The sequence below is a fragment of the Seriola aureovittata genome, chromosome 2 (genome assembly GCF_021018895.1).
Source record: "Seriola aureovittata isolate HTS-2021-v1 ecotype China chromosome 2, ASM2101889v1, whole genome shotgun sequence".
Lineage (NCBI taxonomy): Eukaryota > Metazoa > Chordata > Actinopteri > Carangiformes > Carangidae > Seriola > Seriola aureovittata.
The window spans coordinates 13835904-13856225 of NC_079365.1; the positions used below are offsets into that span (position 1 = coordinate 13835904).

General features: G+C 40.4%; 1 protein-coding gene across 1 annotated transcript; it reads right to left on the bottom strand.

The window, feature by feature from the left end:
• Positions 1-1569: 1569 nt before the first annotated feature.
• Positions 1570-20254, bottom strand: esyt1b (extended synaptotagmin-like protein 1b). The gene is made up of 53 exons (XM_056388376.1): positions 20091-20254; positions 19613-19968; positions 18332-18373; positions 17159-17293; positions 16974-17047; positions 16793-16865; positions 16538-16627; positions 16301-16356; positions 16022-16142; positions 15743-15919; positions 15421-15503; positions 15150-15198; positions 14960-15049; positions 14729-14824; positions 14135-14206; positions 13930-14016; positions 13661-13810; positions 13014-13127; positions 12748-12924; positions 12530-12615; positions 12403-12451; positions 12101-12190; positions 11918-12013; positions 11750-11821; positions 11490-11576; positions 11238-11384; positions 10756-10862; positions 10484-10661; positions 10212-10388; positions 10043-10125; positions 9605-9653; positions 9425-9514; positions 9140-9235; positions 8755-8826; positions 8214-8300; positions 7957-8103; positions 7738-7874; positions 7456-7582; positions 7271-7365; positions 7007-7148; positions 5984-6160; positions 5788-5870; positions 5466-5514; positions 5264-5353; positions 4958-5053; positions 4791-4862; positions 4605-4691; positions 4338-4484; positions 4089-4237; positions 3524-3655; positions 3315-3417; positions 2844-2893; positions 1570-2346 (listed from the first exon to the last, which is right to left on the bottom strand). Exons 2-53 carry the CDS (start codon positions 19949-19951, stop codon positions 2319-2321), a joined length of 5502 nt encoding a protein of 1833 aa, XP_056244351.1. The 5' UTR covers positions 19952-19968; positions 20091-20254; the 3' UTR covers positions 1570-2318.
• Positions 20255-20322: the final 68 nt, after the last annotated feature.

Below are 20322 nucleotides of genomic sequence, written 5' to 3' on the forward strand. Positions count from 1 at the left end.
ACGCCCAACTCAATACAGAAAATCGTTCTCGAAATAAAAGTGGAAGGAGCAGGATAAAATGCATTTACATGCATATCTGGGGGTCCTCATCCTGGCTGGGGTCTATAAGTCATAGGGTGAATTAACAGCCAGTCTGTGGGATGCCGAGACAGGCAGGGCTATATTTCGTGCCACAATGTCTCTGGAGACTTTTCATATTTTCTCCAGAGTAATCCGATTTGATAATCGAGAGACAAGGGCTGTCAGATGGGAAAGAGACAAGAGACAAGCTGGCAGCTATCAGGACAGTGTAGGACAAGTGGGTAGAGCAACTTCCACTACTCTATAACACAGGCCCTAATGTCACACTGGATGAACAGAAGAAGTGTCTCGTGTTAATTTATCAACATCACTCCATAAAAAAATTTAAAAATGTAAAATAAAATTTAAAAAAAATTAATGTCATGTAAAACTCTTGTATTTTATATGTAGGTCTTTCCAAAGTACATTAAAAAAAAGTTTTAACATGCATTTTTAATGAAAAACGAGTGAATTATCCTCATTGAACCATGATCTGTGAGAGGTAAAGAACACCATTACACTAAATATTGATTGAAATGGTTAGTAATGGAGTTAATAATGAGATATAAACAATGTTTATTTGGATTTTTTGGTTTTCTGACACTTATAATAATATAATTAAACATGCCCCGGGTCAAATTGACCCGGGAACATCATTGCTGTTCCTGAGAAACGAACATAACAGGAGGGTTAATGAGGGCAGTCATTAGCATCATGGCTTTAAAATAAACATATCTGAAAGATATGTGAAAGATAAACTGACAGTCACTGGTGATATGGAACCTAGAATGTAAAGTACATTTACTAAGATATTGTTTTTGAGTGCAGTTTTGAGGTACTTCAATTTTATGCCCCCTTATACTTGCCCTCCACTACATTTCAGAGGCAAATGTACATTTTACTCCACTCCATTTATGTGAGAAGTGTAGTTACTTTAGATTGAGATTAATATAAAATATAATCATCAAATTCAGATGTATTATTATAGATTTAACCACTCAGCACGATATAAAGTAGTTAACTGACTTGGATGATGACTTTACTTACTTTTACTTACTTAACTTTTAACTTGTGAAACTCCTGTAATTCTGCTCAGGCAAAATTTTGAAACAGGGGTATTTCTACACCATGGAATTGGTACTTTTACTTAACAAGTAAAAGATCTGATAACTTCTTCCCCAACTGTTGATGCAAAAAGCAAGAAAACTTCTGACCTTTGTTGGTCTTTTTACCCTTTAAGATTATCATGTCATGGACATTTTCCTAATCTCCTTTTTGATGTGCCTCTGTATCGTTAACATTTGCATTTGGAGTTAAAGTTCTGCAAAATTAATAACTGTTCATATGCAGTCTATCTATATCAATTAAATATAAAGCAAAATATGGCTCTCATACAAATATAATCAAAAGCACAATACAAATGTGATAGAAATATATATATATAACATTACCATGAATAAAAATGTTTTAGTCCAAACTCCAAAAATGGTTACAAACAAAAACAAAAAGTCAGATGTGCAAAATCTGTTTATTTTTCAACTTTCAACGCACAGTATCCGACTTGATCCATAATCTTTGCAAATATACACAAAATCAAATATACCAAGACTTAATTGTAGCATAGGTGTAACAGATAAATGTCTCATATAAAAGAAAATCTTATAAAAATTATTTTCAAAAGCAAACAATTGTAAAAAGTGCTGTGAAATATAAAATAACTTCAATTTGAGCCCGTCATACCACAGATCCAAAATACTGAAATGGCATTAGCATTCATGAGCAATACATAAAAAACTCATGTCTTAAAATGTTACTGCTCTTCCAACAAGATATTCTCAGATATAAAATATTCCTGCAGCAATATAAGAGCAAAAAGAGCAAAAACAAAATATGACTTCATTCTTTCTCGGCTCGCACAGCTTCCACTTGCTCCACTCAATCATAAAACTATTATTTCTTCATATAGCAAAGTATCCTTCAGTCAAAACTAACTTACACTTTATCCTTGCCAACTCATCTGCTTCAGCCTACTTATCTTTGGTGAGAGTATTGATGCATGTGAATATACAGTGCAGTCCACTTCTATAGTATATGATAATGCACAAAGAGCTGGGTGGGTGCAGGTAAATGCTACCACAGTGGCACTGTACACAAGGGTGGCAAGGAGAAGGCATCAGTGTGAGTTGCAGCAATGGCATAATGCCAAGTTGATTGATGACCTCATCATCATTGTAGAATGTCACCAGCAAGCAGAACGACTACTCAGCTTCATCTTTCAGAGTGAACCTGGAATAAAGAGAGGGAGAGTAATTTAATGAAAACCAAGTAATGATGATCGTCAAACGATGAAGAAAACAAATACACAGTTACGTGATATTCCACTCAAAGTGTTCGATTGAAACTCTTCAAACCATTCCTGCAGCAAAATCCATTTCTCTGCTGAATATGTGAAAAGAACCACAGTTCAACAGGCTATACAGGCTGCTGATAATCTGGAACATACTGATCATATGGTCAGAGAGCAGTAAAGGTTACAGTAGAGGTTTGAGAAGTTTTGATGTTTTTTCCACCATGACAACTTCCTATGATTGGAATGAATTCAAGCTGACCAGACCTTCTGTTTCTTTGTCAGTGAGGAAATGACAGTCACCTATCACATCAACAGAGCGCAGAGTGTTGGATGCTTACTATTTTTTTACTGAATATACTAAATTGTTTTGGGTGGAATATCACTTTAACAAACTTAAATGCAGTCTGAAGAAGGTTCAATCAGTTCTGCTCACCATTCTGTGACCCCAGAAATCAGGTCAACTTGAGCCAACTCGATCTGCACCTAAAGAACAGGAATGACACGTTAACATCTGAATAAGCAATGTTTCTGTATGTAATTCTGTATACACTGCAAAAAGCACTCATGGAGCTTAAGAGTGAAAGAATCTTGAGATATACTTGAGGTGTGTCTTTCAAAACAATCCTGCTATAAATGAAGGCCACCACTCAAACTAACACTCATACACAGCCTCACCTGGACAAGTGTGGATTTAATCAAATTTTCTTAATCAGGTGAGTTCTGGATTGGTCACACGAGACATTATTTTGATACTCTTCAGGTCACTCCTGTATTTACTTTTTATATCGTTGGCTCGTCAGTATGTGTGGGATGCAGTACATTTTAAAAATCTGAAATTTGAGGTCCTCCCGTGTGCCCTGTGCCATGACAGACAGGTGTAATTACTGTAAAGTCTCAGACTGACCTGTCCAATGATGTCGCGGCTCCTGAACGAAGCCGAGTTATTCTTCACTGATACACTGAGGCGCTTGAATTTCGTCTCCTCCATGGGCAGATCATACTCAAACCTTAAAGAAAATGCAGCAGATGATTAGATGTGAACATTAAACTAGAGATCTTACAACAAAAACCTGCACAGGATTATAGAAACAATGCAATAAGTCAATTGATTACCTCTCATTGTATTCTGGTTTGTGGTCTCTTTTCTTCACAGCTGTCTTCCTCTTAGTGGCTTTGCTTTTGTCCGGCAGCAGCATGAGGGAGACATAGCTGTCTACACCATCCTTACTTTGAGACAACAGACCTCTGTGCACAGACAAACAAAGTATCTTACATCATTTTATATGTTAAAAGTTTTAGGATATTAAAATCCCCAGCACATTACAGCTGTATAATAGCTCTTTGTAAATACACTGCAATGTGTAAAGTTTTCATTTGAGGAATCATCAACAATGTCTTCACTTTGTAGGTGGTAGTTTCATAGGTTTTTAAAGCATTTTTCAATATTACTATAAACAGACATTCCACTGTTAAATTGTTAAATTAAAAGAGAATCAAAAACTGCGGTTTCTATCAAGCTATGTTGGATTTATTTCTTAGGTCTACATCCACAACAGGAGTTGGGAAATGTGCAAAATGAAGTCAGCAAGATCTGAGCTTCTTCAGTAGAAGTAGAGTATATCATTGGTGTGAACAGTCTCACTGAAAGTGTTGTGGCACACTATTTGAGGAAGCACACCTGCAAGCGTGGACGACAACGATGAGCTTTCTCTCCTGCGAGGCATACGACAGAGACAGCTTCACCTGCCCATTTCCAGATCCACAGCTAGAGGCAGCACAGGGCAGAGTCCCTTCACTGATCATATCCACCATTTTGGAATCCAGAATCTATTGAAAACAATAATATAAAGATAAAGATATCTTTGTTTATTAGCAAAAATACAACATTTTAACACTTGTGTAAGCGCAGATGTTTTTGCCTTCTCACCTTGAGTTCAGCCCTCAGCAGGATTTGACTCTCAGGCGAGGCTCCATCCAGATGAAACCATTGGTCCAGGACCAGCTGTGGCTCTGCAAGGAGCTCCTTGACAGTGACCACCAGTGATCCCATTGGCTGGTCCCAGCCACTGGACAACTGCAATGCCAGAGAGAGAGGATGAAAATGTCACTCCAACATTACTGCAAATGCAACCTGTAACCACAAATGGATGCGACAGCAAACAAATAAACAAGTAAATGTAAATAAATATCTTGCCTTTACTACAAGCATCTGATGTTTAGGGTCATGGACCAGGAAGTAGAAAGACTCATTCCACTGAGGACTGGTGCTGCGGTCACACAGCTTTAGAGAGATAATGAAGATGTAAGACAGAGTCATTACAATTATAACTTACTCATTAGACATTAGAGTATGGAGAACTGTGCACTCTGTGATTCTCACATTGGTTTTGTATGTTGTTTCACCCAGGACAAGCTCAGCTCCTGCTTTGGGTTCCTTTCCACTTTTCTTCAACTGATAAAGCAAAGAGAGGCATTCAAGTATTATTATACGAGGAATCCTTTTCGTTAACTTTTGCACAACATGTAAAGAAACTGCAGGTGACTTACAGGTAATGAATGCGCTCTCTCTATATTGACAAAGAGCAGAGCAGCAGAGGGGACAGCTTTGTTCTGATAAGACTGCAGAGATTGAAGCTGCAGTACCTGTGACACAGAGCACAGCAAATTAGGCCTGACAAAAATGTTGCAATAAGAACAAAGTGACCTGCATGTTGGAATGTGACTTGACGGCCTCATCTGGGAGGCTGCGTTCTTGGGTACACTACAATAATCCATGTTTAAAGAATGTCTGAATAAAAAGAGTGGGACTAAAGCCGGTGGGTGAAAAAGCTGCAAACATGGATAAGGACCAACCTGGTCAAGTCTGACTGAATCTGACACTGTAGGAACCCATTCCAGTATCAAGTGAACCTGCCCAGACTTCACATCATTCAGAGTGTACCACTGCAACAGAAACAAACTCAGTTAAAAAAACAAGGCAACGCCCTCTATATAAGGAAATGAGAGAGTTCACAGATCACATGGCACAACCTCTGACAATGAGTTCTTGACTAACCTGATCTGTGTACTGCGATCTGATGACCTCACTTAGCTTAACACTGAATCTGTGAACATGAAAACAGGTACATTTTTAAAAAAGAGCTAAAACTAAGGGGTATATCAACATTATACAATGAAAACAGCAGAAAAGCAAGTAAACTTGATTTTTTTAAACAAGCATATGTCCCAGCTTGTAGGATTGTAGCATTTCAGTAAAAATCATATCAAGTCAAGTGTATCTCTGTTGTGCACACTGCACAGGACTCTGCACTTTTTAATATTAATTACTATTACGAGTTACTGATTAACCAACATTGAGAAGTATACAGGACACACACCTGCCAAGGAAGTCATCAGCATCTATATCCTTATCGAATGCTTCAAACTTGATCTCCTGGACGCTAGGCCCACTCAAAACCAGCTGGTAAAAACAAACAAATAGCCACATTTGTAAAACAACAAACAAACAAAATAGTACTGTACATACAATGAACTCCAGATATGTACAGTAGTTTCACCTAGAGGACTTCATACCTCATACATTTCATTCCATGTTGGGTTGAGATTCTCTTTGATGACATGACTCTTAAATGTCATCCCACCTATGTTGATTTTAACATAGGGGTCACTCTTGCCCTTCACCATGCCACCCATCAGGTTGTCCTTGGCAACCAGATTCTTGGCCTCCAGCAGATGAATCCTTAGCATCCCCTGCAGGGTGAACATTGTAAGTGATTTAAAACATACAGGAAGTCTATGGTCAGCTGGTAGTTTAAGTATATTATATTACTACAGCTAATTCAGAACTCTGTTGCTAGACTTTTAACGAAAAGAAGGAGAGAGCATATAACGCCTGTACTGGCTACACCTCATTGGCTCCCTGTATCTTTTAGAATCGATTTTAAAGTCCTTTTACTTATATAGAAAGCTCTTAATGGTTTGGCGCCATCTTACATCACTGACTGTCCGTCATTTTATGTCTCTCCACGAGCCCTTAGATCATCTACAGCAGGGCTTCTAAATGTTCCAAATGTCCGCCAAAATAAAACTGGGGAAGAATGTGTTTTTCTTGTTTTTTTCATGAAGTAAAGGTCCCTCCTTCAAACCAGACTTGTGTGCACTGTGTAAATGATACAATGCTTGGCACATGTTCAGTTTTATTTTGAGCCTCCTGTCTGGAGGGGGTGATTTCAGCTTCCTTTGCAGTTCCTCAGAATCACTCAACATTATATTTTAAGATAAGAAGAAGTGTCACAGTCACACTGTTTGGAAAAAAGGCATGATGGGTTATTCAGAAAATCCACATGATCGGCTGAGACCCAGTAGCATCAGCTCACTAAACTATTCACCATCACATGATTGATAGAGCTCTGACATTTTTAGGTTTTATACTTTTGAAATCCCTTTTGAACAATATTTAAATCAACGCTCCCCCTTGAAATAATGAAAATATCGGAAAATTCAAACTATGAAGACTATGATGGGAAACAAATCTCATTAGGTGCTGGGTGGAAGCTTAACTTCCACTCTGCTGATCAAGGAGTAATCTAAACCCACCTCTTTACCGAAGTCCCTGCTGGGGGTGGTCTGTGGTGGAAGAAGTTCACCAGGTTCAGGGTCTTCTGTGACCACTGCTGGCCCCAGGGTTTCAGCAGGGAGACCAGTCACTGTGGAGTGGGCAAGGTTTTCTAGACCAATACTACATTCATGCACACAGACACACAAACACACACAGAGCAGAAATTTAAACATGTTCACTGTTTGGTTTCTTAGGAAGGAAGGGAAAATAAGACGTTTTATTTTCTGCAATATGGAGCTCACCCCTCTGTTGGTTTTTGCTGTGGTTCAAAGTCTCTTCTAATAGCTGTGTCTGACAGTGAAGGATGCTCCTCTGCATCTGTTGGTTCCTCCACCATCTGAACAAAATAACATTGATGTTATGATGAAGAAAAGAGACCGAACATAAAAAACCCCCCCCAAAAAAACAATTTCATGATGCAACTCACTGCAGCAGCAGGGAATGTATCAGATGCAGTGTGAATGGCAGCGTGTTCAGCATGAGTAGCCTTTTCAGGAGCGGCATGTGTTTCTGCTTGTTCAGGTTGTGTAGGCTGCTTGGATACTGCAACAGACCTGAATACACACACTGCTGTCACAAAACACTGCAGCCACACTGCTGATTGGACTTAAAGTTTCAAATGTGTATTTATTGCTAACATTTCCTTATATTTGAATTACACTCAGCGGCATTACTGGTGTGCATCATCATATCAACCAAAAACACTCACTCATGTTTTGGGAGCTCTGATATTTCTTCCTCTTCCTTAGCTGCTTTGAATGTCTTATCAGCGGTGGTGACCATCTCTACCTTCTTTGAACCAGTTGCGCAAGGCTGTGGAGCTTCAGTCATCCTTGAGTTAAGGATCTGTCAACAACAAATTTCCAGTTGGTTACTTTGTGTATCGGAGACAATGGCACTAATCCCTCGTGTGTGTATATTCTCGTACCTTGAGTTCAGCCCTCAGCAGGATCTCACTTTCAGGTAATGCTCCATCCAGATGCTTCCACTGGTCCAAGACCAGCTGTGGCTCAGAGAGCAGCTCTCTAACAGGAACTACTAGAGATCCCATTGGCTGGTCCCACGCACTTGACAACTACAGGGGTCAGGGCACATTTATGATCTCAGTTATTGTTTGTAATGTCTTGCAGCAGGTTTTAGATTAGATTAACATTATTAGTAATGTGAGACACAAAGTACATTCACCTTCACTATGAGCATCTCTTGTTCGGGGTCCCGAACCAAAAAGTAGAATGCCTCATTCCACTGAGGTGATCTGGAGCGATCACACACCTTCAGAAAGAAAAAGAGGAAAATTGTGGTAATGGTAGATTTATATAACAAAATTATACATTTACTGCACTTTTAAATTGTTTCTTCCTCACAGTTTCAATTGATTTTGAACAGATAATGAGACTATTGGCACTATTGTCAAGATTGTTGTCTTTTTTGATATTGTCACTAGGGGGTGCCAAAGGTGTAATTTTTCTGATTGTAAAGACAGTTATTATGGCCATTTATCCGATAAAATTGTTAATCATTTACCAACACACTTGACTGGTTTCTAGAAAACTCTGATGGTACATTTTATTGAATAAATGACCAACAGATTAATCGAAAAAAAAAAAACAAACAAAAAAAAAACATCAACCAATATAATAATGATGAAAATAATTACAAGATGCAGCCCTACACAGACAGCCCACGTGTTTGTGTGTGTTTCATGTCTTTATCATCTGCGTCATACCTTGGTTTTGTAGGTTGTGTTACCAAATACAAACTCGGCCCCAGCCTTGGGCTCTTTTCCACTTTTCTTAAACTGGACACAGAAAGACACATAACATTCATAACATTAAATAGGGTGATATCCAACTTGCCTTTCTTTTAAAAAATCAAATATTTATAAAATCCAACAACAGTGATTGCTATTCAGCTAACAACAATTTTTTTAAATTTTATTTGTTTTGGTAAGTGATTATTTACAAAAACAATATCTTGAGAAGCAGAAGTAGCTTTTCCACCTGTATATCAATAGAGTATCTCTTTATCAACACTTTGAAAACCCTAGTCTATCTATAACTCAACACACTAATTATGGTGGCTTTCAGTGTACAAAATTACAGAGGACTCACAGGCAATGAGTGTGCTCTGTCCACATAAACAAAGAGCAGGGCCGCAGTGGGAACAGCCTTGTTCTGGTAAGACTGGAGAGACTGCAGCTCCATCACCTGCATCAGAGAATCAAATTAAAAATACATTACAGTGACTCAGCACTGATGTGCACAGTGAGTTAACTGTGCAGGGGTTGTTATTTGGAATAGTACGGAGAAGAATAGGCAACACAAATAATCAAGATTAAACATATGTGCATGAATAAGGGAAGAAGCTTAAACAAATCATAAAAAAATTGCACTAACTTGGTCGAGGGTGTCATTACAGGACATTGTTGGAACCCACTCCAATATCAGGCGCACACGTCCAGACTTCACGTCATTCAGGGTGTACCACTGAAACAGAGACGTACCGTTACTGAATCACAGCCTGTGATTACACCAGGGGAAAAACATATTTACATACAGTGATCGTGGAATACTCACCTGGTCTGTGTACTGGGAGCGGATGATGTCTGCCACACTGATTTTCAATCTGTTCACAATGCATAAGAAAATGCAGATTTTAGACAATAACATCTGGCCAATGCACAATCTGTGAAGTGCAGCCTCACCACTAAATGATTTCAAATTGAATGATAAACCTTTTCACAAATGGACAAAGACACTAAATGTAAAGTATTAACATTTTCTGACAGTGATAAAGTCTATGTTTTCAACTACAATCTGTTTGGAAACACAAAATGCAGATTTTCATTCATTCAAAATCTTCTTATACACAGCACATCATAATACAGTATGCCAATTTTTTATTTGTATGGTCAAATAATGACGTATTTATCATATACCATGCTGAGGCAATAAAGGCTTGGAGTTAAGGAGAATAATTGCAGGACAGCTAGAAACCTCCACATTAGCCCTCACCTGCCCAGGAAGTCATCTTTGTCCATGTCTTTGTCATACAGCTCTACTTGCATCTCCTGTCCTGACTGAGGCCTCAGCACCACCTGTGGGGAACACAGAACAGTTGACTGTCATCTCTATTTGAAATCATGCTTAGGGGAATTCAAATTGTACAGTCACCTCCACACACCTCATACATCTCATTCCAGACAGGGTTGAGATTCTCCTTGATCACGTTACTCTTAAACGCGACCTCTCCAACATTGATTTTGGCATAGGGGTCACTCTTGCCCTTGACCATACCACCCATCTTGTTATCTTTGACAACCAGACTCTCTGCCTCCAACAAGATGATTCTCAGCAGCCCCTACAGGAAGAGATCATATTACTTTATCAATCGATTTTATCTATCACATGTGGTGCTTGTATCTGGTACTGTAGATCACTGTTTTGCAATGTTACCTCACTGGCAAAGCTGAGGTCTGGAGAAGTATGAGGAGGTTGTGCTATAGCAGGGCTTGGTGATTCTTCCACCTTTTCTTCAATCACATCAGCTGCCGTTTCCTTTACGTCAACATCATCATGCAAAGTCACTGAAGAGACAAGGGTCTCCACAGGAGGAGTGTCCACTGAACTTGATCTAAAGACACAAAAGGTAGCAATGAGGGGAAATTAAAAAGACAATGGAGAAATGGAAAATACTGTGTAAGGACAGACTTTTTTGAATGTCTCACCTCAGCACTGTCTCTGTCTCTGGTTTTGGCTGAGCAGGGGAGGGATCTGATGCTGAGGTGACCTTAGCCTTATTAGTGGCACCAGGACATTTGCTTGGAATCAGCATCTGCAGTTGAGTTGATATTATTGTTTCACTTGGTTAACCAGCTTTGTAGAAGTCAAGATTATAAGTATCAACATCAACAGAACAAGAACAAAAGCCAAAGTAAAGACAGGAAACAAATTGTTGCGAGTGTGAGATACAGAGACATACAGAAAAGAAAGAAACAGACAGAGAAATAATGATATTACAGTTATTAGAGTAACATATACAGACAGAAAAAGAAACAGTGAAAATAAGACAGAGACATTGGAGATAGAGAGAGGATCATACAGTGAAAATGATAAAGTGATGGAGAAAACGAAACTTAAGGACACATGCTTAATATTTTGAATAAGACATACAGAGAAAATGAAACATCGACAGACACAATCCTCCCACCTTAAGTTCAGCTCTCAGAAGAACCTGACTCTCAGGTGAGGCTCCATCCAGATGGAACCACTGGTCCAGGACCAGCTCTGGTTCAGACAGCAGCTCTCTGATAGGAACCACCAGCGAACCAATGGGCAGGGTCCAGCTGTGGGAGAACTGGAAAAACCCAGCAGCGGGTGTTAACAGAGGGTGGGAGTATTTGTATATCAACTATCAACATTACACTGTTTGCATCAACAGTGCTGCCTGAAGCCAGCCTACCTTAAGTACAAGAATATCTTCTCTGGGGTCTCGAACCAGGTAGCAGAATGCCTCATTCCACTGAGGTGATGTTGTGCGATCACACACCTTCAGACCAGTTGCAAGAGTCGGTCAATTTTACTGACAGATATTATGTCATTCAGAATAGTCCAATACCCACTACAGCAAACCTTAAAAACAGTATTATCTGATTGAGGTTTGTAATTTCCCTTTGGGATTAATTAAGTTAGTACTCTATCTATCAATCTTTTGGGTCTTACTGTAGTTTTTCGGGACGTTTGTCCAAGAGTAATCTCCGCTCCCACTTTTGGTTCTTTTCCACTCTTCTTCAACTGTAGAGAGACAGAAGGCAATGATGTTCCTTGGGAGTTCAACTGTTAACCACTAACGTTTCACATTATCCTTCACAGCAGCATCAAAGGACTCACTGGTAAACCATCTGCTTGCTCGATATACACAAACAGTAGGCCTGCAGAGGGAACCGCCTTGTTCTGGTAGGACTGTCTGGAATAGAACTGGAGAACCTAAGGACACAGGAAAGAATGGGCGAATATGAATCAAGTTTACCACAAAGCGTCCATTAATCCATGACTCAATCTGAAAATACTGACCTGGTCCAATCTGTCTGACTCTGAGGCTGTTGGAACCCATTCCAGTACCAGGTGAACTCGACCAGACTTCACATCACTGAGATTGTACCACTGAGAAATAAAGAGAAGCCATATATATATATATATATACACAAGAGAAACACCTACATGAAAATTTCCTTCATTAAGTAATTCCAAATGTTTCTGACCAAACTTTGGTTACTTTTGGATTTAATATCCATTTGCTTTATTGCTGTTCCTCAATTCTAACCATACTCCTAAAACCTAAAAATGCAGCGATGTGTTTGGCTGAAGTATCCCACCTGATCAGTGTACTGAGAATCAATGATGTCCTTCAGACTGATCTTCAGCCTGTATGTCAAGAAATGTGGGATTAGAATGTGTCTTCTTGAATCTAATTATCTTATGTGACAAATTATATACAGCTACCTGCCCATGAAGTCATCCTTCATGTCCATGTCTTTATCAAACACCTCCACAAACAGCTCCTGGCCAGGTAGTTGGGTTAGAATCACCTGAAGGGTGAACAAATCACACATTTCAGAGGACTCTTTCAAACCAATTATACAAGATATTTATGAAAACATGCAAACTTCAACCATGTTTTACAATTTCACCGCAATAGCCATAAAGTTTCAGTGATTTACCTCATACATCTCATTCCATGTGGGGTTAAGATTGCTCTTGATAACATGACTTGTGAACATTTCACCTCCGATGTTGATCTTGACATAGGGGTCACTCTTGCCTTTCACCATGCCTCCCATTAGGTTGTCTTTCGGAACAAGATTCTGGCCTGCCAGAAGATGAATTCTAAGCAGTCCCTGGAAAAAATACAAACTTTAAAATGAGTATATGCAATAGGCTCAGACCATTTGAAATTAAAACACATAACTGCACTGTCCTCCATTACCTCTGTGGCAAAGCTGGGATGAGGGGAGGTCTGTTGGGCCAGCTTTTTGGACAGTCCAGCCCCCATATTGGATGACACATCAGATGAAATACGTTCTTCATCTAACCACAGAACCTATGTTACAGCAGAAACAATAAGAGACAAGATGTGACCAAAATTAAATTTTCAGTTGAGTTCTTCTACATTGTGCTTGTTTTTTTTCAGTACATTTACTAGCCATCAAATGACCAGTATGTAGGATTTAGGGGGATGTATTGGCAGAATTGTCATATTTATGTTTTCATTAGTGTATAATCACCTGAAACTAAGAATTGTTTTGTTTTCCTTAGCTTAGAATGAACCCCTCATATCTACTTAGCGGGCAGGTCCTCTTCCACAGAGCCTGCCATGTTGGACCACCATATTTCTACAATAGCCCAGATCAGACAAATCAAATGATGGTTTAAAGAGAGTCTTTCACGTTTTTATATTACCTAAAGGCCACCGTAGGTTCTTCTACATGCTTGGAAATTGAGGGCTAAGGGGAGGGGCATTCAGTTGGTTGCAATCTGCAACCTCACCACTAGATGCCACTAAATCCTCCACACTGGTCCTTTAATTTGTTTAATGCAGAGCAGGATTAGTGAATGTGTATATTTGCCATTTACCCTGAGAACTGTATTGATATAGATGCGACTGGCAGATCCAGAATTGTCCAACTGGAACCACTGGTCCAGAGAGAGATTGGAATTGGACAGCAGACGGGACAAAGGGATAGTCAGGCTGCCCAAAGTCTGTACACGATCAGCATCCTTCACCTAGTTCATTTAGAATGGAGGGAAGTTTAAATAAGAATATGACAATTTTGTTCTGTTTCATCAGAATGCCATACTTAAAAGTTTGATGAAGACTAGCGAATGAGCTTATGAGCTGTTACCTGAATGTCTATGTCCTGTTTGAGTGGATCATGAATGAAGAAGGTGAAAGCTTCCTCCCACTCTGGATTAACAGTTGTGTAACAAGTCTAAAGGCAAGAATAAACAGTAAGAGTGATTTCAATTAAAAGTCCCACATGCATATAAAATAGAAAATAAATTAAACATAATCTACAGTATCATAATGGTCTTTCTCAGTAGATATACCTTGCTCTCTCTAGTGACATCCTGCACAGACAACTGCACCATGGGATTGGGCTCTTTATTTCCCTTCTTCATCTAAAAGATGCACAGCAATAGACAAATATTAATACACAGTAAGGCATGTGAACGATGACATCTTGTAACCAAGTACTGAGCAATAATAGACTTATCTGCCATTCCGACAACACGTGGTTCATGTTATGAATAGTGTGTATAAGGCTACCATAGCAACAGCACAAATATATGAAAGGAAGCACCATGCTGCATGGTACAATCAGGAAGTATAAATCTGCACCAGAGAAACCACAAAGACTACGCTTCATTCCAAAGATTCTGACATTGCTGTTCCCTTTTGTTTTATGATATGACAGCAGAAATGAGCTTAGTAGGACATGTGTGTTTACCAGCCTTGGATAAAGTTAGCCACATTCGTCCACACTACAATGGTGTGAAAAAGGTTAAGAGGCCAAGGCAACAAGAATGAGGAATGCGTGACAGATGGCAGTTACAGCTCTGCCTCAGTTTAACCACAGACAGGAAGCAGCTCTGAGCCGAGTACAAATGTGGGTAGAGAGGGTAGAGATAAACTTGACTCACAGGAAGTGCCTCAGCCTTGTCCAGATACACAACCAAGATGGCTGAAGAAGGTGGATCAGCATTCTTACTAGTCACACTTTCATTCCTCTTTAGGATCTGGGAGAGAATTGAAAACAGATTTTTTTTTCACTGCGATTGTCTGACACAAAGATAGAGTGCTGAAGGGCACACAAAAATCCACTGTACTGTAGAATCTCCAAAGAGCAATAAGCGGAAAAGAGTGACTCAAACCTGCTCCAGTCGATCAGTGCTAGGCAGCAAGGCCAACCACTCCAGTCTGAAATGAACCCGTCCTGTCGGAGTGTCTTTCAAAGTGAACCACTGGGAAGATAGCCACAGACATACAATTGCAATCCAAAGATTAAACATGTGATTGTACAACTGACTGTTATGACTGAGATGACAACAGCTTTTTACTTACATCATCAACAACTACAGATTTCTTCACAATGCCCAAATCCAATTTGGTCCTACATGGAAGAGGGACGTAAGGCAGAATTACTAAAAGAAAAGATGCATCGATGAAGATAAAAGGATCATAGCATAGATGTCTATAACTTTAAGAGTCCGATTATTTGTTTTAAAAAAATGATAGTGTACTTTTTCCCATTGGTCATGAAAGGTGGCAGGTGAACGACGACAATGAGAGGTTCAATATAGGCACACAGGAGACATGAACTATGCATATGTACCTGCCCAGGAAATCATCCTGGTCTGGGTCTTTGTCATATACCTCCACCTCCAACTCTTGACCAGGCACTTCATGGACTATAACCTGATGTACCAGACACACATAAGGACATGAAGACTGACAGAAGGATTTGTATGGAAGCTGGCTGTGGCCTCGTGGATGAAAATGAACATTCTCAGCACTGTAATAGTCAAATCCCTCAAATATAGAACAGGGTGAAATGATACATGATATCCATGAAAAGGAATATTCCAACACCTGTACACATAGAGTAATGATGACAAACATTTCAGACTTTCCATGAAACTCTCTATTCTCCTTACCTCATACATTTCTTCCCACCTGGGAGAGTCTGTGTTGTCAAAGTGTTTGGAGGTGAAGGTCTGGGGACCAACCCTCAATATGGCATAGGGGTCAGACCAGCCAGCCATGACCCCTTTCACATAGCTGTCCTTTGCGGCTAGATTCTTTGCCTCCAGTAGGTGGATGCGTACCACACCCTAAAAAAGAAAATGGCGGTGTAGGTAGGTAGGTAGGTATGATGTACTGGTGTTTACTGAAATGTCAATATCTTCATCTGCAGGTGCATATTCAGGCTTTACCCTGGGCAAAGGAGAACGTAGCTGGGCCACATGCAGGCCAGGAACCAGTGGAACAACAAGGCGGTTTGGCAAAACCAAGAAGGAGGCAATGGCATCCATGATCATGCTGTCTGACATTACACTGAGACAAAGGGGGAGTCATTTCAGGGAAATCATACCACTGCGCTGCTTAAATAATTAATTGTTCAGTCCACACAGTCATAATATATTGAGAGGTTGTTTTATTGTAATGTTGTGGCTACTACTAATGTGTAAACCAGTTATTTCAGCATGACTCACTTGAGTCCAGGGATGTCCAACAAATTAGTCAGTCCAGTCCAATTGATGTCTAGTTTCTGGGAAGAGATAATAGACAATAGGAGAATGTACTTTATGCAGAAAGTCAATCAGGATTGATGAGAAATCAATAGCAAGAACAGCACATGAGGCTAAACTCAGATATGTGATAGTCACAGGAATCAGGGTTGAGGGGCATTTAAGAAAAGGACAAATAGAGGTGAATGCAGATGGACGTACGGGCCTCTGGATGAAAAACATGGTGACCGCACCGACTATGGGTACATCTCCAATCAGAGGCTCCAGAATCACCCGCATCATCCCATGTAGCTTAAGACAGAGAAACAGAGAGGGTTGCTTATGAAATTAAATGATGTTAAATGCTAACGCAATGGCAGATTTTCTGTGTGTTTCAGTAAACATTTAGAAGCTTTAAAATGTTGTTGCTCAGTTACTTGACCACATAATACTTTTAAGCTTGATAAGAAGACACACCTGTATTCCTTTGACTCCGGCTTTGCAGAAGTATCTTTTCACCTCAACATTGATCTCTACATTACCAACATAGCTGAGGATTAAAAGAAGCAAAGTGTCACCTACAATAATGCCTTTTGAAAGGTGTAACACTGCAGTGACAGCAACTCACAAACCCAAAAAACAATGGACAAACATTTACCTGATATATAGATCTAGCAGGACTTGTCCCTTGTCATTCTCTGTGTGTGCCTTGATCCCTACAACCTTCATGGCCTGGAGCAAACAGAGAGCACATTTGTTTGCATAAAATAAACAACATGCATCATTTGTGTGAATCTTTACAGAATTCATAGTGTCGTATAGTTAAAGTATCAATGCCATCACCTTGTCACCCATGTCCACTTTTGTGAAGCTAAGGGTCTGGAGGTGGGTGCTTGAGGCTCGGATAGATGGAGCGATGGTTTCCACCAGCAGCTTCTCAAGGTATTGGCCGACAAAAGGCCACACCTGCTGCAGCACCTGGCCGGGCCATTAAGAGCACAAGGTTATGAGCTGCTTGGTAGATTACATATGATGTACATCCCTGCAGTATTCAACCAGAGACTACTGCTTTGAGTAAACTTTGTAATTTTAGCCATGTACATTGCGACAAAACTATTTGTCAGATGCCTTGGTGTCCATAAGCAAGAACAGAGGAATGACAGGGACAGCTGCAGCCAGTTGAGTCTACTCAGCTGCTAGTCTTCTTATTTGGGTCCTTGAATGAATGCATGCCATGCGCTGCATGTGTTCACTTTTTACAAAATATTAATATTGCTTCATTAACTTTCCAAGTCTTCATTCCTACAGCAAAAGAACAAAAAGCGGAGGCAGTGTTTGGTTGTGCGCTTGTGTGACCGTAGAAAAAAAAAAAAACTGCGTTTGTTCCAGTCTAGCATAAGTAGAGAGTGAGTCATCAGCCGCCTGCTTCTGTGGAGGATAGAGCTTGAGCAACAGGGGAATCTGGTGACCACCCCTCCAGTGAAAAGTCTCAAACCTCTGCTTTGTCTGCTCTCAGACGCTCGGATCTCGTGGTCCTGTTAGCATGAATACTTTTATTTCTGTATATCTATATTAGTGGCCCGTGTCTCTCTGGGCTAGAAGAGAAAGTTGGAGGGGGGACAATAGCTGCAGTTTTATTTTGTTTTGCGGGGGGGGGGGGGGGGGGGCACTGGGCAGCTCCGCCCCCTTCCTGTGAGCTTGTCTGCAATGAAATGGAAATGTTGAGAGGGTTGCCTGGCACTGGGCCTGCTCTCTGCAGTACAGACAGTGTGGCTACACTAATGGGGGTGGGGTCTTTTCTGGAACATGGCAGCAACAGCAGCAGTGCTACCATCTATCAGCTAGCACCAGCTATTAACCTAGCATACATTACCAAGTGTCAATCAGCACAACAGCTGGGCCACTGAACAGACAGGCGTGTGTGTCTGCTGTTGGCTTAACAAAGGAGGAATAAACAGCATCTTTGTGTAAACTCATATGGTGAAAAGATGAAGCGAAATAGGAAAGCACTTTTACCTTATTCAGCCACTCAACCTTCTCAACATCTGGAAAGTTGACCTAACGGAAAAAAATACAATGAGTGTGCATACTGTAATTAGATTTTGCACAGAGCATGATAAACTCAAAACAGAACAGGGAAATGATTCAGCCATAGCTGATGCATGTCTGAAAATGTCATCAATAGCACTGTTGATATTATACCAGTGCTTTTTGCACCAGGCTTTAGACTGAGCAAATATTTCCAAAAGAAAAAAGGAAAGCAGATAAGTGCAGCAACTGTCTATTAAAAGATCACTTTGAATGATATAGCTGGCTAATACATGATTTATCTTTGCAATGAGGATTCTTTTGCAATGTAAGTGACTGAAATGTCTTCTCCATTTATATTTAAAAGGATTCTGTCAGAGAAAATCCTGACACGGTGTGCATGCTGGAGAGCAGCACTGGGAAGCAATATGGAGACGCACGCAAGCAATCACTGAAATCGCTCACTGAAACAAGTATGCACAGGAAAATAATTTGGGTGTGGCCAGATTTTCTGAGTTAAAATAGACCCGTGTGAGTTTCAGCATTTCTATGTTTGGTACATATAATATCAGGCTGAATGACTTGCAAATCAAGACCTACAAATTTTAGTCACCTTTAGTTAAGAATGCACAAATGACTAGAGGGTTTAAGTGTTGCTGCAGTGGTTACAGAGCAGTCAGAATTGCCCCACTATGCTTTTACTGTAGTCTCGAAACACACACACACACACACACACACACACACACACACACACACACACACAGCAAACCTGGCCACTGTATCAGAGGAAATGATTGGGAACATAACACAACAACTTCTGCACAACTGTTCGCACGCATGTTTCACTGAGGACCTGAACTCCATCAGGAGCATTAAAGGAAGCAGTTTAAGAAAAAATGAAAAAAGAAACACTGACCTAAAGAATAGTGTCTACAGGGAAAGCATTTGAGGAAAACATTTCCCTTAACCCTTTCTGATACAGACCCCAAATTATAGGTTTTTCGAAGTGGAAAGTTTAAGACTATTATGTGATTCCAGAGCAACTAAAAATAGCAAATATTGGGCTGGTCTCCTGGAAACCAACTCTTTTGTCTTGCAAGTCCCTGTAGGAACATAATGATTTTAGGGTGCACTGCTAGGTTTTGCCTTGCTTTACGTAATGTGAGGTTACTCTAGTTCAAGGTGGGTTCAGAGGGATGGTATTGTCCAGGGGTTAAAGATTTTTGATACCAAAAGAGACTCCCTGATAGGTGTGTGGCTATGTCTTACCCACGCAGGGAGGTCTCGCTTGATTTTGGACACCTTCATGGATGTGTACTCCTGCTCGTTGTCGAGCAGCTGTATGGCTGACTTCAGGCGCGCCTCCTTGGCTTCTCGGGCATGCTTCCATCCCGTGTAGACCATCATCCCAAACACCAACAGGCTGGTGCTGACCCGGTAGTAACCGGCCAGGTAGACGGGCAGCAAGGCACCCAGACATTTCCCAAATGTCCAGAGCACCGCGACCGCACTTATCCCCTTAGGCTCAGGAGTCTGCGTGGCGACGGTACTCTCCGGTTTCTTCTCGGTGCCCTTGGGTTCACTCGGTTCCGACTTGTCGTTTTCCATAATGGTATATCCCGAAACTAAGATACAATCACCAATAGGTTATTGTTTGATTAAAAAAAAACAGTGCGTTTAAAAAAAAAAAGCGTGTTAAATGGACTCAATTGTCACTAACGTTACATTTCTAACATCAGCTTCCTACCGTTTGAACAAACGCACTGCAGCACTTAGCTTTCACTCTCGCTAGCTTAGTTCACTATTCTCCCGTGTCGCATCTTGTTTAATGATAATTATATGTATTATCGCTGAGGTGGAGCAGCTTCCACTGACTAAGCAAAGGCCCTGAAGAGTGGTCGACAGCAAGTTCTGCCCCTCACTCCGTCCCGTTATCTGGATGAAAACACGCCCACTGGAACAAAAAAATGCATCTTTGA